At 33.4% G+C, this 20,733-nt stretch overlaps 2 protein-coding genes across 3 annotated transcripts; one reads left to right on the forward strand and one right to left on the reverse strand.

The window, feature by feature from the left end:
* Window positions 1–13,088: 13,088 nt before the first annotated feature.
* LOC127132159 (BTB/POZ domain-containing protein POB1) lies at window positions 13,089–15,158 on the forward strand. Its single transcript, XM_051061044.1, has 5 exons — window positions 13,089–13,387; window positions 13,475–13,599; window positions 13,679–13,742; window positions 13,843–14,122; window positions 14,213–15,158. The coding sequence occupies exons 1-5, from the start codon at window positions 13,144–13,146 to the stop codon at window positions 15,057–15,059; spliced, it is 1,560 nt and encodes a 519-aa protein (XP_050917001.1). The 5' UTR covers window positions 13,089–13,143; the 3' UTR covers window positions 15,060–15,158.
* A 53-nt stretch (window positions 15,159–15,211) lies between these two features.
* On the reverse strand, window positions 15,212–17,825 carry LOC127132158 (uncharacterized protein At5g41620). Of its 2 annotated transcripts, none has more exons than XM_051061042.1 (3): window positions 17,469–17,825; window positions 16,844–16,965; window positions 15,212–16,706 (listed from the first exon to the last, which is right to left on the reverse strand). In XM_051061042.1, the coding sequence occupies exons 1-3, from the start codon at window positions 17,692–17,694 to the stop codon at window positions 15,408–15,410; spliced, it is 1,647 nt and encodes a 548-aa protein (XP_050916999.1). In that variant the 5' UTR covers window positions 17,695–17,825; the 3' UTR covers window positions 15,212–15,407. The 2 variants fall into 2 exon arrangements, with proteins under 2 accessions (XP_050916999.1, XP_050916998.1); XM_051061041.1 differs by having other exon boundaries at window positions 16,844–16,969.
* Between the last annotated feature and the right edge of the window lie 2,908 nt (window positions 17,826–20,733).

Consider the following 20,733-nt stretch of genomic DNA (forward strand, 5'->3'; position numbering starts at 1 on the left):
ACTTGTGGGTGATTAGTTGAGTATTCTCCTTAAAATGACAAAATGTCTTTTCCATAAAAAATGAATCAAAATAAACTCCTTTTGTTATTTTTACCACGAACTACGAGGTTTTGATCCTCCATTTCACGTTGTTGGTACGTAGGCATGAGACTTTAAAAGTCTTGGCAAACACCAAATCAGAATAAAAATTCTTCTTTTCCCATCCCTCCAATCTTTTAACAAACAGTACCTTTTCTCAAACCAAAATATGCATATTTTCAAAGAGGTTCCCATGGAGTACTATGGATGTTTAGGATGCTAATACCTTCCCTTTGCATAACTAACCCCCAGACTCTTGTTCTCTTTTTATTAGTTTTATTTTAAAACTTCTTTGGGTTTTATTCGTACTTTTTCCCTTTTCCTTTGGAAACAATAAAAGCGCGATGGTGACTCTTGCTTTCCGAGTTAAGTATCAATAGCTTAATCTCAAAAATTACTACTACAGATAGAATTGCTTTGGACGCAGTTACTGCGGCCATAGTTTCTCCATTGTTACTTGGCGGATTCGTCATGTCTCTCACGTATTTCCTTCTTGTTATCAGTGGTTGTTTTACCACTTCTTAATCTCATGCAATGAAGTTAAAGGAAATAAATAATAAAAAATAAACAAGAAATTTCTGAATATTTCAAAAGATTTTGACAATAGCACTTGTCCCATCGGGCATGCCAATTTGTTTACCTTCGAATTTGGTAAACAAGCGCTAGTCTTCCAAAAATACAAAATAGTTTGGTTACTCATAGGATCGACTAGATTGATCCTAGGACATGTGCTCTTGTTAATCTAAGTTTTATAAAGGATGAACATTTTGACAATGTTCTTGACTTAAAAACACTATTCAAAAGTTTTAAAAATAAAAAGGACAGCAATATAAAGAAATAGTATAAAGAAGGGTTTGAATTAAACTGGTAATAAAGATAAATGACTTCGATAATGTAAATGATTTTATATAAAAAACAATACAACAATATGGTGATCACACGTACATTCTTAATAACTCGTTTCTCAACACACACAGATACTTAGAGTGAATTTGAGATTTTTGTACACGATGGAACACCCCGAATCCTAAACACTAAGACTCTTATTTATACTAATTCGAATTAACCGTAACAAACAGTCTCTTCTTCAAAAGATGTCACATTTTCGTTTGCATGCACTTCATCATCCACAACTTTCCACGTGTTTTCTTAAAGAATCAGATAAGGCCAAAAAATAGTTGCGAGCCTTATTTGAATTTACGCCTCGTCGAAGACAACCCCGATCGAACGAAATGCTCTTGTTGAATTTCTGCCTGGACCCAATTTGTTTCTAAGTCTCAAACCAACATTTCCCTCTAGCAAGGGGTTCCTTCGACCAAAACTCCTTCTGTCGAAAGAATCAACTTCATGTATTCTTTTCAGAATATTTTTCCTTGGTCTTTATAGTTTATCTCAAATATTTTCTTAGCGTCGAATTTCCAGCTAACAGTTTGTCCTTTTTGTCTAATTAGCGACAGAAAAATTCAAAAATTGGTCGCTAAATTTGTCACTAATTACACAAAAAGGACTAACATGACACATTTTAAAGAGTTAAAGAACCAATTTGACACGAAAAAATAATTAAGGGACCAATATGAACTCAGGGATATAGTTAAGGGACCAAAATGATATTTTGTCAAATTATAAATATTTAAAATACGAAAAATAAAAATAAAAAATAAAAATATAAAAAAAAACATGTCTCTTTTATTTTCCTTAAGTTATTTAATGAATAAAAAATAAAAAATAACAAAAGAAAAAAAATATAAATATTAAATTTTATTGTAGTTAAGTGGTTTGTTTTAATTAATTTAGTTTTATTAGGTTTTTTCCTCTTTTTGTTAATTCAATTTAGGTTATTGATTCTTGGTTATGAATATAGAAATCAAATCCTTTTCAAAGTTTAATCATTGAAATCTCTTTTGCAATAAATCGGTTGAAAAATGTTAGGTTGAACATATTTGTCCCTCCTAATCCCGAATATACGTGTGATGACCGTAATTAGCCTACTGTTCGAGTATTCGTCATTCGCTTCAAAACATATTAAATAACCAAATTGAGTTTACTCTTTAGTGGACGATAAATGTTGGGTTGGATGTACTTGTCCCTTGTAATCCCGAGTGATTGTCTGATGGCCGTAATTAGTCACACAAATTTCATAAATAACTCGGTTAAAAAATGATGGGTTTGACGTACTTGTTCCTTGTAACCTCAAATATTCGCGTGATGGTCGTAATTAGCCTACGTTCGAGTACTCGTCATCCACTCAAAAACATCTCAACCAATCAAACTCATCTTTTCTCGCCCCCGCGCTTGAAAACCTTTTTACAAGCGAACATTATTTAGTCTGTTCAACTGTGATACAAACAAGCGCTTAAGCCTCCCCCGCGAGCATACAAGTCAATGTTTAACCACTGGAATACGACATAAACATTCGTTCACTAAAATCAATCAACCAACACTCATTTTCTACACCGAACTACGAGGCTCTGATTTTCCCATTGCACTTGGGAATACGTAGGCATGGGATTTTGAAATATTGTCGAGCGCATTAATAAAAAACTATTTTTTTCTCCTTTTGTAATTATCTTTTAATAATCATAAGTAAACAAATAAATATAAGATAAATTTTATTCGCAAACTTAATTAAATGGTTGCCGTTGAATACAATGGATGTGAGAGGTGTTAATACTTTTCCCTCACATAATCGACTTCCGAACTCGAAATCATGTTTCCGTCCTTCAAGAGTTTTATCGGCATTTCCCTTTAAAAATAAAATTTAAATGACGACTCTGTAGTTATTTGAACGTTAGTATGCTCTGGTATTTTTCGTGCCGCGACATGAATCTTTAAATGTTTTGTCAAAAATATGTCTTAATCTTTTTCTAGAATTTATTTTGACAAAATTTGTTTCTAGATTTTTCTTTTGAATGGATAAATATTCTAAATACAATGAAAAAAAGTATTTTTAAAATTAAAAATATCTATATTATTCGGCATATCAAAATTTATGTCTAGATTATAAAATAAAAAATGAATAAAAAATAATAATAAAATAACATTAAAACATGGCAATTTAAAGATTAGAAAACTATTATTAAAAAACTATTTTTTTTGCATTTTCTTTAGAAAAAAGAAGGTGATTTGATGTTTTAGGTAAGTAAAATAAATTGTAACTTTAACAAAACAAAAATGTCAGATAGTCAGCATACAAACAATTCTTCCATTTATAATTTTATCATTCAAAGTATTTGATGAGAAATATTTATTCAATTCTTAGTCAAGGTATCTTAAAAATAAAATTAATTTTGAAATCAGAATAAAATTAAAAGTATTAGATATATTCTATAATAAGAAAAAAGAAATATGTATGGATAATGTATTCTGTCAAATCACCTTCATACTTTTAAATTAGTTATGTGACCTAAATATTTGATGAATCATAGTTGGATGCACTACCTTTAATCTTTTCTATAGTATGTGAATTTTGGGATGAAAGGTTTTGCTGACAAAATCATAGCAAAATTCCCATTAAATTTTTCATCAAAATTCTCACTAAAATTTTATAACCAAAATTTTATCATAATAAATAAAACAAACAAAAATCAGAAATGGTTTCCCAAATTTTAAAAAATGGCTTAAAAAAAGATTAATTAATTAAATCATTAGATAATTACTAATTTCATTAAAATCTTAGTCCTTAAAGTCAAGTCTCCTATAGGAAATAATTCAACCCTTCTAATTAAGGGTTATAAGAATCTAGTAAGGAGTCTATAGTTCCAGATGAAACCATCCGAACTCCTATTAAAGACAAACAATTCACGGATATTAGATGAGGTGAATAATAAGATACTTATACTCACATTCATACCCACTCATGTTAATGGATAAATTACATGTGCTAATATCCCGAACAAATTTGTGAATTTTCCCCTTTTGATTGTAGTAATTTTTACAAGTATCCCTTAAGAATGAGGTTGATTGTCATAGACAATTACTTTTGTAAATTTGTGTATACACACATTCAAAAGATTCTAACAAATAAAAATGGAGAAAATAACAAATATCCTTATTTGTATTATAAATATTCGTTTAAAAATATTCTAAGCAGCTTATGAATAAAAATGGTAATCAAATATTAGAAAAAAATTCAAGATGATTCTTTTCTTTAATTTTGATATCTAAAGAACTACTAATTTAATAGCATTAAATGTAAGATTTTTTTTTTATAATTTTTTTTAATTTAAGATAGTTTAAATATAAAATGGTAGTAATTTAAAATGAGAAAAAGATAAAAACAAATGTGATTTCACACAAATAAAAATGAGAAAAATAATTATGTAAAAGAAAACAACTAATATCATTTATAAAAATAGTTTAAGTTTTTTCCTCTAAATAGCATAAAAATAAAAATATTAGAATACAAATAGGTAATTAAAATATTAGAAAAATATTAAAGACTATTATTTTTTTCTTCAACTTAAATATTTAGATAATTATAAACTTTAGTATTGTCATGTACACGTGGTACGCTTCAATCCTAATCATTCTATTGAAAAGTAGACACCCATTTTTAAGTTTGTAACATACTTATCATAGTAATGAAATATTTTAAAGAAGAATTCGATAATAATATAATTTAATTGAAATACATCGTCAGTTAGTCGGATATTAAAAAAAATTTAATTTTTATTTTAAAAATCTATAAAATAATACAAACGGATGATAGTAATGAATCGACGGTGTAAAACTTTTTTACACTTAATAATTAATCTCATAATACTATATAGAGATGATAAGTAGAAATTATTTATAAACATAAGTGAATATCAAACTCGTGTGATTCAGTGATAATTTAATTATGATACGTCATGTGTAAGAAAATTTTAATTGTGAATTATAATTCTTAAATATGTTTTTTCATTTCTATGTAAATAAAAATTTAGGACGGAAAATATGATTCAATTAATATTTCATAAATGTAAAATTTAATTTGACCAAGTTTACAACTTTGATGATTTAATATATATATATATATATATATATATATTACAAATTATTTACTCTTTTCTTAATAAATATGATGATTCAAAATTATTTTTTAACAAATTATTTATTTATTTGTTAATAAATTTTTTGAATGTGCTTAGATTGTTCCTATCCACTCCATCGATTTTTAAAAAATTATTCTTATTATACTAGCGTCTAAACTGACAACTCTCATGTCCGTTTATTTGTATTTTTTAATAAACACACGCGTCAAAATTATAAACGAATTTTTTTTATAAATTTTGATTTTAATTTAAATTATTTGTGTAATAAATTTGGTGAATAAACTCATTTAAAAGAAATATATTGTATAAATTTTGAGAAATTATGTTGAGAAGTTATCCTTATTTCAGTTTTTTTTATTTGAAATGTTGTGAAGTTAATCGTTATGGGGTAATTTTGGTTTAAAAAAATTAAAAAGTTATTTAAAAGACAATTTTGAAATAAAAATAGGTCATTTCAAACTCTCATATCCCCTTTATATATAGTTATAGATGAAATAGTTATATCATAAAAATAAAAATAGATAAAAATACGTTGAACTCTTGACAACAAAATTGGTTGCGGACCCACGTGTGAACTCGTGTGAAATATTTTAGTAAGAATATGAACAAAGCCAAATCATTAAAAAAAAATTGCACCTACCTCTCAAACATCGATTTCATATTTTATTTTCCTTCCATCTAACACCAACTACACGAGAGAGAGAGAGAAAGAAAGAAGGACAAAGTTAGACACCTCACAAGAAGAACATGAGATAGTCAAGAATTCATTAGAAACGTCGACTTGTTCGTCTGACCTCTCTCTAACATGCCAAGAATAGAAACCAGAGTGTGTGTCATCATTTTGTCGTCAACCTTTCTTCCAAGCCAGTAATAAGAAGGCAAAGTGTCAAGCACCCGGTTCATCACGGAGACAAAATATCCAATATGGTTAGCTAATGTAATACTGGTGAGGAAAGCGACAAACAAGTGACACATGCGCGTGGACTTCACCGATATCAACACGACCTGCCATAAGGACTCATACCTCATATATCGTATGTTGATCTTTATGGACGCCTACTCGGGGTACAACTAGATTAGAATAGATCCCCTGGACGCGCCCAATACGACATTCATGTCAAACCTTGGCAACTACTACTACAATGCCATGCCCTTCAGCCTTAAGAATATTGGTGCCACCTACCAACGACTCAAAGACGTCGTAATCTCCCACCAGATAGGGCAGGACCTGAAGGTCTATGTTGACGACATGATAATGAAAACCACTGAAGGGCATAGCCACCCATTAAACTTGGAAGATGTCTTGCAAATAGTCAGGAAGTATAACATACACGTGAATCTCGCCAAGTGCTCCTTTGGGGTGCAAGCCGAAAGGTTCCTTGGGTTCATGCTGACAACAAAATGCATTAAAGAAAATCCAGATAAATGATAGGCTGTCATCAACATGAGAAGCCCTGTCAAGGTCAAAGAAGTTCAACAACTTACGGATCTCCTTGATGCCCTATCCCACTTCCTTTCTTATGCAGGCTCCAAGGCTTTCCTCTTTTTTGCCTCCATAAAGAAGAAGGAGATATTTGAGTGGACCATAGATTGCGAGGAGGCTATTTTAAAACTAAAAACCGTTCTACCGTCTACGCCCATCCTCACTCACCCGAGGGAAGCATCACCGTTACTCTTATATATTTTAATCATGGATCAGGCGATAAGCTCGGTACTCGTCCAAGAGATAGATAAGGAAAAAAGACTCGCGTATTTCGTAAGAAAAGTGATCAAAGACGCTGAAACACGTTACCAAAAGATCGAGAATATATCTCTAGTCATCATTATCGCGACGAGAAAGCTTCGACCCTATTTTAAGGGTCATGAATTTTTTGTGAAAACCAAATATCATGTTTGGTAGGTCTTAGATTATCACATCTAATACGTCACGAGAGGAAACATCAAATCCTAAGCTTTGTCATATTTTTTTTCTAGTAGACAAGGAGATACCCTCTTAGTGGATACTATTGGTCGATGGTGCATCCAATTTAAAAGGGAGTGGTGGCGGAATAGTCTTGGAAGGGCCTGACATCGTACTAATCGAACAAGTATTGAAGTTTAAGTTCATAGTCAGCAATAACCAAGCAGAATTTGAAGCTTTCATCGTCGTCGTATTTCTCGCCCTAGAAATGGGAACCTCCAAGTTGAGTGCCAAAAGTGATTCCGAACTAGTCACCAACCAGGTTGCCAGAAAGTACCAAGCTAAAGAACCACAACTCATAAGATATCTTCATAAGGTACGAAATCTATCGACGCGCTTTACTTATTTTGAAGTATAACATGTCCTTAGGGAATAGAACTTTAGAATAGAACTTATATCCGAACTCGCCAATTTGAAGACGACGGGGTTTAATCGGATAATAATACAAGAGACTCACACCTCCCCCAATATTGATGTGAATGAGATCTACACCCTAGAAGTCTCCCTAGAGTCAAGTTGGATGTCACTCATACTGCGTTACATGCAGGAGGACGAATTCCCGCAAGACGAAGGGGAAACAAAGAATATTTTGAAGCAGACTACAAAGTACACCCTTCTTGTCGAAAAAGATTATAAGATGGGAAGAGCCTCCCCAATGTTACGATGTTTGGGGGAGCATGAAATCGCCTTAGTCTTTGCTGAGGTCCATCAAGGGTCTTGCGTAAGTCATATTGGTCGTAGAGCTCTCGCCCACAAGCTACTTAAGGAGGGATATTAATGGCCCACCTTGCTCAAACACGACATGGCTTTGTCAAAACATGTGACCAATGTTAGAGATACGTCGAACTTCATCACGCTTCGGCTGAACTTCTTCATTCCATGACATTGCCATGTCTTTTTTACCAATATGAGGTGGACATCCTGAACCCATTCCCTCTGGCGCCTATGAAACTAATTTTTTTTTTATCCTAGGAGTTGAATACTTCTCAAAATGGATAGAGGCAGGGATGTCACCAAAATCACAATAGAAAGAGTTTGTCATTTCTACTAGTAGAATATCACATGAAGGTTCAGGTTTGCGATGCCATCATCTCCGAAAATGGAACCTAGTTTTCTAGCATTATAGTCACAAATTTTCCGAGAATTAGGAGTTTAAACGAATTTCGTCTCTGTTATCTACCCACGGGTTAATAGACACACGAAGTCAGCGAATAAGGTGATCCTGAAAGGAATCAAGAAGAAGCTTGACGATGCAAAGAGGTTATGGGTTGAATTACTCAATGAAATATTATGGTCATACCACACCATGCCCCACTCAAATAGAAAGAAAACTATGTTCACCATGGTACACGGGGTAGATGTTATTCTGCCCGTGGAGATCGACACGCCCTCATGGTGACCCTCCCAATTCAATTAGGAAGTGAGAAATGCATGACTAAATGTTCTAGGGATTTTGTCAATGAGGTAAAAGACGTCGCCCACGTCCGATAATTCTCCACCAAGCATAGAGCTGCTAGAAGATACAACTCTAAGGTGAGGTTAAGAGAAATGCAAGAAGATGACCTAGTGTTGAGACAAGTGGTTATGCTTGCACAACAGGGAAAGCTGCAACTCAACCGGGATGAATTGTACTGCATATTCCAGATGCTCCTACATAGAGCATACAAGCTGCAAAAGTTATATGGACGTCTAATACCAATAACCTGGAACTCTATCAATTTAAAATATTATTACGGTTAGACTATTTGTAATTCTTAAGGGGGCACATTGCACACCTATGTATGAATCTTTGAATGTTTATGAGCAGGGAGGACATTTTGGCTACCGTATCATGTATGTTGGACTTCCATGAGATGATCATTGCCTCCTCTTAAGGCTATAAGAAAATATTCGACATCCATAGGGAGATCCTTGTCATGTTCCCAGGCAATACAAAAATGTTGGACTTCCACACAAAAATCCTTTCCACCTCTTAAGACAATACGAATATGATGGACTTCCATGAAAATATTTGTGCCGCCTTTTAAGGCTATACAAATAGGCTGGACGAAAACATGAAGATCTTTGCCGCCCTAAAAGGCAATATGATCATACAATCCACCGAGGACCACCTCGTTTGAAGTATCGCCCAAGGGATGCGACTGATGTCTTGCTTAAGAGACTTAACTTAAAGTCTTGTATGAGGGCTTAATCGAAGGCCCGCCCATGGGGCTCAAAGCCTCGCATGCGGGACTTGGAGTCCCATCAGACAGGCTCAACATATAATTTCGCATGAGGGACTGGGAGTCCCAACAAATAGTCTCATCTAAACGCCTCTCCTGAGGGATTTAATGTCGCCCCAAACGTGTTCCAACTTGAAGTCTCTCCTAAGGGAAGCAATTAAAGTATTGTGCAAGAGACTTAACTTAAAGTCTTGTCTGAGGGCTTGATCGAAGTCCCGACCATGGGGCTTAAAGCCTCGCCTGAGGATCTTAAAGTCCCATCAGACAGGCTCAACATATAATTTTGCATGAGGGACTGGGAGTCCCAACAAATAGTCTCATCTAAACGCCTCTCCTGAGGGACTTAATGTCACCCCAAACAAGATCCAACCCGAAGTCTCACCCAAGGGACGTGACTGAAGTCTTCCCCAAGAGACTTAACTTACAGTCTTATTTGAGAGCTTGATCGAAGTGCCTCCTAAAGGGCTCAATTCCCCGCCTGAGGGACTTGGAGTCTCATCGGACAAGTTCAACATATAATCTCATTTGGAATACTTAGAGTCTTGTTAGAAGGATTCCCCTTACGTTCTATCATTTGAAGAACTTCATCCTTATTAAAGCCCTTGATTGAGGGATTGTGTAGTGATATATTTATAAAGGACATATTAAGAGTGGGAAGATTGCAACCCTTATGAGGGGCGAAGCCCATCTACCGTCCGCCATTAGGGAATATAATTCCCTAAGTGCGCCCGACTTGCCCATTCGTGGAAAACTTGGGAAAAGACATTCATTGGTTAGAGAGAAGTCAAGGTGAACATGGTACACGTCTCCTTAGTAAATATGGATTCAACGGTCCACCACTTACTGAGTGGGCGGTTATCATTTCCAATGAAACCCTAGGCCCAATAGCCTCTTTAAATACCGCTTCCCTAGTAAGTGAGGGACAAATCATAACATATTTTGAATATCGCATAAACAGAGTTTCTCACCACACGTGAGTTTGCTCTCTTCATAACCAGAAACACCACCAAACAGGGTCTCTCGCCACCGCAGACAAACCTTAAACCACTAGAATAATACTAAGACCTCTAGTCATCCCTACAAGCATATGGATACCACGTGGCATGCATTTTTTGACAAGTACTCTCTCTATCCCACAGTAAGTGGCCTAATTGACCATTTCATACCGATTAAGAAAAAAAAATAAACGAAAAAGAGAGAATAATATTTTTACTAAAGTACATTCATCATGAAAGTAATATTAATTAAAAGGTAAAATTGTAAGAGTTGCATTGAAAATTGAAATCGGTCATTCATTTTAAGATACTCTTTTATAGCTTCAATTGCTCCTAACAGAAAATCAACCCGTATCAATCAATCGAATTTGTTGAATAAATAGCATTAATCCTATCATAATTAATAATAAAGTCGAATTTCACATAGTGAAATATTAATCAATTCATTTGAGTATTTATTCGACACAACTTATGATCATATCATGTTTGGATTGCCTAAATCATAAGAAATCAAAGTATCCTGGTCCTCTTCTATTCTCTCTTCTAAATTTATCTAGACACCTTTTTTATTAACAGTTAACAATATTATCACAAATCATAGATTCATCTGGTATATAAATATACGATTCATTTACGAGTTTACTAGATCAATAATTTTCATTTTTGAACATCAACAATTACTATAGATATAATGTCACATTCAGTAAAGATTTATGATACATGTATAGGATGTACTCAATGTGTCCGAGCCTGTCCCACAGATGTATTAGAAATGATACCTTGGGGTGGATGTAAAGCTAAGCAAATAGCTTCTGCCCCAAGAACAGAGGACTGTGTTGGTTGTAAGAGGTGTGAGTCCGCTTGTCCGACGGATTTCTTAAGTGTTCGAGTTTATTTATGGCATGAAACAACTCGAAGTATGGGTCTAGCCTATTGATTCGTTTCAAACAACACCACACGAATACGTTTTTTACTGGCAAAAACTCGTGCTCCAAATAAAATAGAAAGTCTTTTTTTTTCTATTTTGAGCACGGGCTTTTCTGGCCCAAGTGTATCTTATTTTTATCACGAATTATTTTCCTTGGTTAACAATCGTTGTTGTTTTGCCAATAGCCGCAGGTTCCTTAATTTTCTTATTTCCTCATAGGGGTGTGCAAAAAAACCGGTTATCCATAACCAAATTGGTATCCAAATTGATCCATTTTAAAAAAATCAAACCAAATGCTAAATAAAAATTTGATTTTGTTATTGGTTATCCAAATATAAATCGTTACCCATTATAAAAATTTGATTTTGTTATTGGTTATCCAAATTTTACTATGTGTTAAATTATTATTTTTAATGTTTTCATGTTTTATCACATTATAAATCAATTTTATATTTTAATTTTTTAAAAATTTTATAAAAAAATTATTTTAAAAATAAAAATCAGATTTTTTTTTCTTTTCACCAAAAATATTTTGGAATTTTTTTTCGAAAAAATTATATTTGATATTTTTTTTCAAATAAAATTATTATTTTTTTCTAAATAAAAAAGATATTTTTTATCAAAAATATTTTGTATTTATTTCAGTAAAAAAATGTTTTTAAAAAAAAAGATTTTTTTTTTCAGAATATAATTTTATTATTTTCAATTTTTTATATATTTTTTTTCTTTTTTCTGAATATTTGTTATTTTTTTTATGTTTTTTAAATTTTAAAAGAAAAAACATTTTAAAACCTCATAAAATTTGTTTATGAACAATTATTAGAGATTTTAGAAATAACAATTTTTTTGATGAATTATTTATTTTATAAACAATTATGATTTATAGAAATATGATTCATAATTATTTTATTTTATGCCCGTTTTTATGTAACACATCATACTTTGGAATTATTTTTAATCGAGATATTATTTGTGGTGATTATAAAAGTCAAATTTAAAGTAATTTTTTAAAATAAATATTTTTTTATATAAAATAGTTTTATAATTATTGAAAATAAAAAAGTTAGTTAAAAAAAATAAAATTATTTTTGATATAAAATTATTTTTTTTAAAATATAGTTCTAAAAACTATTTTTTTTTATAAAATTGATTTTGAAATTAATTTTTTAAAAAAAAAAATTGGTTTTAAAGAAATTGATTTAAAACTGTTTTTTTTTAACTATTTTTTTTTTGAAAAATCCGTTCAAAACCGAACCGATCCACTTATAAACCGATTTCTAAAAAATAAATTGGTTTTATAAAAATGGTTTTAAGAACCAAACCGAATCATATATATGGTTCAATTTGGTTTGGTTAATGATCCATGCACACCCCTACTCTTTTATTTCAAATGGATCACTATTTATAGGAGAGAGGGAGAGGGGGTACATTATTCTAATTTTACTTTCATGTTTATTTACAAATTAAAATAATAATAATAATCTATATTACTCATTTGACTTAATTAAGTTGTATTTTTTCTTCAATTTAACAAATCTGATCGAACATTCTCGTGCATCGTACAAATATACAACTAATTATGGAAATTTGTGTATAGTATACACATTCAAAGGATTCTACAAATAAAAATGGAAAAATAACAAATATCCTTATTTATAAAAATAATTTATAACAATGGTCAAACTAAATGTATATTAATAAACAAGTTTAATATTTTAAATACATTCAAAGTAAATTCTATGAATTAAGACATAAAACAAAAAATAAAATAATATTTTTTTTTATTTATTATTTTTTACAATTTCTTTTTCAACAAATTTATTGAGTATAAATAGGAGGAGCATTTGAGTTATTTTCATCACCATCCTCTTTCTCATTTTCCTTGTTCTTCATTGCAAGAAAGTTGCGTGTGTTTTTTTCAATCACTATGAACAACATCAATTCAGTTGAGTCTTTAATCGTGATGGACTCGGATGTCTCTAGAAATGGAGATTCTGAGGACATAGATATTGGCTTTGCCTTCAACCATTCTAGCTTCTCTGATAAAATCATTCAACTCGAAATCATGAAGGATATTATTGAACTTTTCCCTAATGGCAATTATTCCTCCACAAGCGCCAATCAAACTAGTCTCGGCAAAAGAAGAAGGGACGACATGCAGAAAGACAATGGTATACTTTCTCCAAAACTCTTTACTATTATGTGTTTTTTGTTTTTTCACTTTTTGACTGATTTGAGTTTGGTTATTATTAATATAGATGATGAGGCTGCCAATCCCACGAATGTTGCAGATTCTCACATGGACTGCTCTGCAGTACTTAAAGTGAGAACACTGCGTATTAGCTCCGCCATCCTGGCTGAGAAGAGTATGTTCTTCAACAAGGTATGTGTCTTTTCTTTATTATTTAGATTTGAATACTTTTGGTAATTTTGTTTGCTTAGTTATGTGTATTATTTTGCAGCTCTTCTCTAACGGGATGAGGGAGTCGCAGCAGACGCGCGTCACCCTGAGAATCGAAGCATCTGGTATGAACATATATCAAAAGCTTTTTAGATTATTTTCTTAATCAGATTTGTTTTCTCCAATAGTTTGCTTATTAATGCTGATTTATTATGAATGTGACAGAGGAAGCTCCATTCATGGAGCTTTTGAACTTTATGTACAACAGCTTTCTGAATGCGACCTCACCGCCTAGTTTGTTGGACGTCTTTATGGCGGCGGACAAGTTTGAGGTGGCGTCCTGCATGAGATACTGCAGCCGGATATTGCTGAACATACCCATGACAGTGGAGTCTGCGTTGCTCTACCTAGAGCTTCCTTTCAGTGTGCGAATGGGTAATGCTGCTCAGCCATTGGCTATAGCAGCAAAACAATATCTCGCTGCTCGTTACAAGGACATCACAAAGTATGTTTCTCTTTTTCTTCTTTGTTTAAATTAGTCATATGATATATGTTATAAACTTCTTTTAAATAGACTTTTTTTATAAATTACCAGGCATGAGGAAGAGCTGATGGAATTGCCACTTGCTGGGATCGTGGCATTATTATCCAGCGATGAGTTGCGGGTCGCATCTGAGGATGCAGTGTACGACTTCGTGCTGAAGTGGGCTCGAAGCCAGTACCCTAATCTGGAAGAGAGGAGAGAAATCCTCAGAGCAAATCTTATCCACTTCATCCGCTTCCCGTTCATGACCTGCCGCAAGCTGAGGATGGTCCAAACTTGCAACGACTTCGATCATGAAGTCACTTCTAAGCTAGTATCTGATGCCTTGTATTTCAAGGCTGCGGTACCACACCGACAAAGGATACTCGCTGCGGAATCGGCTTCCACTAGTCGCCTCTTCATTGAGCGGTCATACGTGTACCGCCCTATTAAAGTTGTGGAATTCGAACATCCACATCAACAGTGTGTGGTCTACTTAGACCTGAAACGGGAGGAGTGCGCCAACTTGTTCCCTTCTGGCCGCGTCTGTTCACAGACCTTCCATTTAGGTGGTCGGAGGTTTTTCTTGTCAGCGCAATGCAATATGGACCAGCAGAGCTTCTACCATTGCTTCGGCTTGTTCTTTGGCATGCAGGAGAATGGCTCTGCCAACTTTAGTCTCGACTATGAATTTGCTTTTCGGTCGAGACCAACCTTAGAATACATCAGGAAATATAAAGGCAACTTTATGTTTACAGGGGAAAGTGGAGTCGGTTCCAGGAACTTTTTTGCTACACCATGGACATCGTTCATGGCGGAGGACAGCCTCTTCTTTATTAACGGCGTTCTCCATCTTAGAGCAGAGCTAACAATCAGAAACCCGGCGGATTTCAGTAGTCCTGTAGTTTGGCAGCTCTGATATTTTGTAGCACTTTTTCTTATTTCTCGTTAACCCTCTGCAGTTATTAGTTGTAATATGTTTCAATAAGAAATGGTAGCTTGTGAAGCATACTTTCAATGACTTATGCTTAAATGGATCTTTAGAGCAGAATTACTAAACCAACATATATGTGTGAAGAAAATTACTAATTCATTTCTGATCACTTCCTCTTAAGAGGTAATGAACATAACTCTGATCTTCATCCATCTAACCATGTAAAGTTACAATAAAAGTATCCTCTACAAAAAGGTTAATTCTACAATTGGAGTGAAATATGCAACTATTCATATTCCAATGCTCTCATAAAAAAAAAACTTGTTTACTTGATCAAAAAGAGCTTTTCGTATGCTTTGTCTGAGACTTATGTCCCTCTAACCTTGCTTCAATCAATTTTGCCATAAATGTATTGTCTTTTACTCCCCTAGCCAATGTTGTTTTCCACTGTTTCACAGGACTTGTTCCCTTAATTGTAACTGCTGAACGAACACATGAATCTTCCCTGCAAATACTCTCAGGATACACCTTATCACCTTCTGATGACATGGAACTGTTTCCAACTATGCTCTGACTTAAACTAATTCTCTTTGTCCTGGCTCTGTCACTTTCTGGTAGACCTTGTTTTGTCTCATAGAATTTTGATACCTTAGGACTAGGAGCATTTAATAGACTTTTGCTATACCTTCCAATCTCACTTGACATGTTCTTTACGGCATTGAGTTTGTTAAGTCCTTTCTCAGCATTCATTCTCTCTTCAAAAATATCGGTCCCAACGGAAGCTTCCTTGGAAAAATTATGAGGTGAAGTTATTGTTTCCTTTAGTTTAAAGGAATCCAATGAACGTCGGCAAGGGTAAATTTCCTTGACCTTTTTAGTAGAGGAGTTAGTATATTTACTTGAGTCAATAGATTTCTTTGCTCGAAGAAATGTTTCTATGTCAACATGTAATTTGTCGACAATGGAATGTGTCTGTGGGAGATTGTTACCACAACTGTCATGAAGTAGCTTCATTTGTGTGCGCTCGTCAAGCCAAGCTTCTGAAATATGAAGTATTAGCCTATCAAGGCTACTATCGTCTTTGATGTGATATTTATTCGCATTATGCGTCACAGAACGTACTTCATGTTCATAATCTCTTACTCCTTTAGCAAAATCGTCACACAAATTTTCCAAAAGGATACTTGTTTTTTTCTCTCTTTCGAGGTCTCTCAAACTACAACGGAACAAAGACTTCACTTCTGAAAGCTCCCTGGCAAGGCTCTGATATCGGCTTTCTGAACTCTTTCTTAACCTCCTTTCATCTTCAATCTCTTCCTTGACAGACTGGATTACATCTTTGATCATATCACGCTCTTTGATTTCGTTAACACGTTTGTCTTCTGTTATTTGCTTCATTAAGCTCTCCATTATCTTCCTATTCATTTTCTTTTCATGTACCAACTCTTCTTCTTGTGCTTGAGAAAAATCTAGCTCATTTATCAGCACTTTCGCTGTTGCTATATTTGACGCACACTGTTCTTCAAGACACCGCATACGATCGAGAACCTTGACGAACTCTTTTGAACATTTCGAGTTGCAGCTTGACTCTCCTAAACAACTTCTAGGATTTACTTCATTTTCTGGTGTAACCTGTTTTAAGCAAATAACACATTTCCAGTAAAAATATCGATTTAAAAACCATCTGGTGGACATTCATTAAAAACGGCACAGAATCAAAAAACATCTTGAGATGCAAATGAAATCTATCTATCTATGTATTTACTTACTTCGAACGAGCTTCGGTAACTAGCGGGGGACGCAGACTGCACAGCAGAACCATTTCTGTCAACTGATCTTCGGCTTTGATCAACTGATGTTCGAATACGTCTTCTCGAGTCCCTAGCAGATGCTGGCTATATTAAAGAAAAATGTACCAATCAACTACTAGAAAAAATTAAAAAATGTCATCAAACATAATTATCCAATGGTAACAGTTTAGAGTTGTGGTTGAACCTAACGCAACCTTATAAAACCGGCTTATAACCGCCACTTGTAAACAATTTTCAAGCCATATCTCATCAGAATGTGAAACTTTTTAACCAAGTGCATGATGCTAATTGGTAACAACTGATAGAGTGAAACAGTGAAATTATAATTATATGCATACAAATCTACATCATTCTCATGATTGACATATAGAACCCAAACCAAAGTGACCAAGTTTTAAAGCTGAAACTGAAGTTTCCAATTATATGCATAAGAAAACAGTATACCAAAAATGGGAAGAAAGAAACTTAGTACATGAATAATTTCATCAAAAAAGTTCATTAAACTACTAAAAAGCAGATTATACCTGAAAAACCAAAAAAAAAATTGAAGAGACACAAGTTAAGTTACAGTAAAAGTACTTACCTGGTGAGAGTGAAATTCCCAGAGTTTTGCACAGAGGTTTCTTGCAGAGAGTGTTTTTGACGTTGGAGAGTTGAGGAACTCTTGTTGAACATGATGTTGAGAAGAAGGAAATTGAAGTCTCCAAGTAGGTGATGGGGTTGAAGATCTTCCTACTACTCCTCTCTTCTTGCCTGCAACAAGTTTCGTCTTTTTCACCATTAATCCTTCTTCCATTTTCTTCACACATTCTTCTCTTCTTTCCATCTTCAATTTTTTATATTAAAGGTTTCTTGTTCTTTTTTAACACTGATTGAGATTATTGAAGAACATTAAAGTGATTTATTGCAAAGAAGAAAAAAGCTGAATGAAGAAAGATGAACTAGATGTTAAGTTAACTTGAGTGTAAGTTATTATAAAATCAGCTTTTTTCTCATACCGCCACGTCAATAGAATCATCTGTGTGGGCTCCACATTTGCTGGGTCCTATCATAAACACCTTAATATTGTCGTCCTTTTTGTCTTGTCTTGTCTAATCATCACTTGAAAATATCTTACTAATGAATGTTATAGGGAGTAGTAGTGTTTAAGGATTCAAAATAAAGAAATTATTTTTTTTTAAAGTTAAAAAAAGTTAATTCTCAATAAAATAAATACACAAATTTAAATAGAAAATTTTATTTTAAAATAATTTTAAATTTAAATTTTTAATATAATATTAATTAACTTTAATTATATATTCTAACTATTAATATGTGTCTCACTTATATATATTATTTTTAATTTATACTTATTATACCTACATCAAGCATAAAGATTAATTTTGTAAAATTGTAAAAAAAAATTTAAGTTTGTGTGAGTTTTTAACATTAAAAAATGTGACATAACATTGTAATATGCTTTCTAAAAAGGTAGAAGTATGCACTGAAAAATTAAACAATGAAAAGAAAGAAATTATATTTCAGAGAATAATAGGTGCAGAAAGTAGGATGAGGACGACATCGGTGGTTGTGGGGCGGCAAAACATGTATTTTGAGATTATTATTAAAGAATCAAATGAACATGGTGAAAGATATATTCTCATTAAAGAAGAAAAAGTTACAAGTCATGGTATACATACAAACATGGTGACTTGCACCATAAGAAACCTATACCATAGCACACTATAAGTGTCTAACTAACTTGTAACTCACAACTACCACGAAGCTAACTGTTTTCAACTTGATTGTGTATGTGTATGTGGCTTGTCCTCATTGGTTATGTGCATGGTTAATATCCCCCATAAGTTGAAGGTTGGTAGATATTTATCAACTTTAACTTGACCAATAAAGCATGAAATGGTTGAGGACGAAAAGACTTGGTGAACAAATCTGCAAGTTGATCCTTGGACTTGACAGGAAGAAACTTTAAAACTCCTTGGCTCTGCTTTTCTCTAACAATGTGGCAGTCATTTTCCAAGTGCTTCATGCATTTGTGAAATACAGGATTTGAAGTAATGTGAAGCGCGCTTTGGTTGTCACAATAAATGACTGGTGTTTTGGTACATGTAATGTGCAGATCTTTCATGAGATATAATAGCCATTGGAGTTCACAAGTGGTTGTTGTAAGAGCTCGATACTCAGCTTCAAATGAAGAACGAGATACGATCAATTGCTTCTTTGTTCTCCATTATATGAGAGAACGAACAAGAAAGAAACATTGGTCAGATATGGACCTGCTTGTGTCAAGACAACCAGCCCAATCAGCATCAGAATAACCATGTATCTGTAATGCTGAATCTCTTGGAAGAAGAATGCCTTGAGATGGGCATGACTTGAGGTATTTAAGAATTCTGCAAGCTGCTTTGAAGTGAGTGACTGTTGGAGAAGATAGAAACTGACTCAATTTGTGTGTGCAAAATGTGATGTCTGGCCTGGTAGTATTAATGTACAATAATCTCCCATATGAGTCTTCTATAAGAGGGAACATCGTGATAGGGAATGCTCGATGTAGCTTTAGTGTAGGGCCAGATGGTGTTGAAATTTTTTTGGAGTAAAGAAAACCTGAATCTTCTAAAAAGTCAAGACAATATTTTCTTTGGTATAGAAGAATGCCTTCTTTGGAATGAGCAACTTCGATACCAAGAAAATACTTTAACTTTCACAAATCTTTGATCTTAAATGTGTTGTCCAAGAGTATTTTGATAAGATGAAACTCGTTGAGATCATTACCTGTAAGTATCACATCATCAATATAGACCAATAATATTGTGATGAAGGAGTTATTGGTTTTCACAAAGAGGGGATGATCTGAAGCAATTTGTGTATAATGATGCTCTATGAGAAATGTTGCAAGCCTTTCATACCATCTTCTACTTGCTTTCTTAAGTCCATATAAGGATTTAACAAGCTTACAAACTTGATTAGGTTTGCTTGTGGAAACTCCAGGGGAAATGATCATGTACACGTTCTCTTCAATTTCTCCATGCAGAAATGCATTGTTTACATCGAGCTGATGTGTATGCCATTGTTTTCATGAAGCTAAAGCAATGATGGTTCTCATAATAGTGATTTTAGCAACTTTCTTTGTTTTGCCAAATGACAAATGTCATTGGTAGCATTGTTATCAAAATCAAAAGATGAATACAATTTAGACATTTGAGCTATTCTCTTGGAAGATACATGTCTTAATCGAAAATTCCATAAGGCTGACTTAGGGGTTACAATATTTTGGACATGAGGTCAAGGTAAAGAAGCATTGACATGACAAGTATTGGCTTGTGTTGGGAGCTTAAGTTGATTGTGAGTTTGGTGAGATGAACTGGAATCTTTTGGATGAGTGTCCATTATTTGCAAGATATACAATCCATTCTCTTTGCCAACCAAAACCAATCATCCTCATTGTATTCATTTCCTGCAGCAAGCAATGGTTAACAAAAAATTGGGCATAACATTTCAAGTTATGACACAATTTTGAGATTGAAATGAGGTTCAAATTAAAATTTGGTGCATATAGTACATGATTGAGATATATAACATATGTGAAGTTGAAACTACCAGTATACTGAACAATTGTGCAATTGCCACCAGGAAGGGTGATCTTTATTGGTTTGATTCGATAATATGAGCTAAGTAAATGTAATGATGAACATACATGGTCATTAGCACCAGAATCTAAGATCCATGTATGAGGAGGGTTACTTGGATAATAAGTAATGTTACAAACAATACCTAAAAGCTCCTCATTGGGAATTTGGCTGGTGGAAACCTGATTGGTTGTGGAAGTAGAAGCAGGTGTGGAAATGTTGGAA

Source organism: Lathyrus oleraceus, chromosome 3 (assembly GCF_024323335.1).
Source record: "Lathyrus oleraceus cultivar Zhongwan6 chromosome 3, CAAS_Psat_ZW6_1.0, whole genome shotgun sequence".
Classification (NCBI taxonomy): domain Eukaryota; kingdom Viridiplantae; phylum Streptophyta; class Magnoliopsida; order Fabales; family Fabaceae; genus Lathyrus; species Lathyrus oleraceus.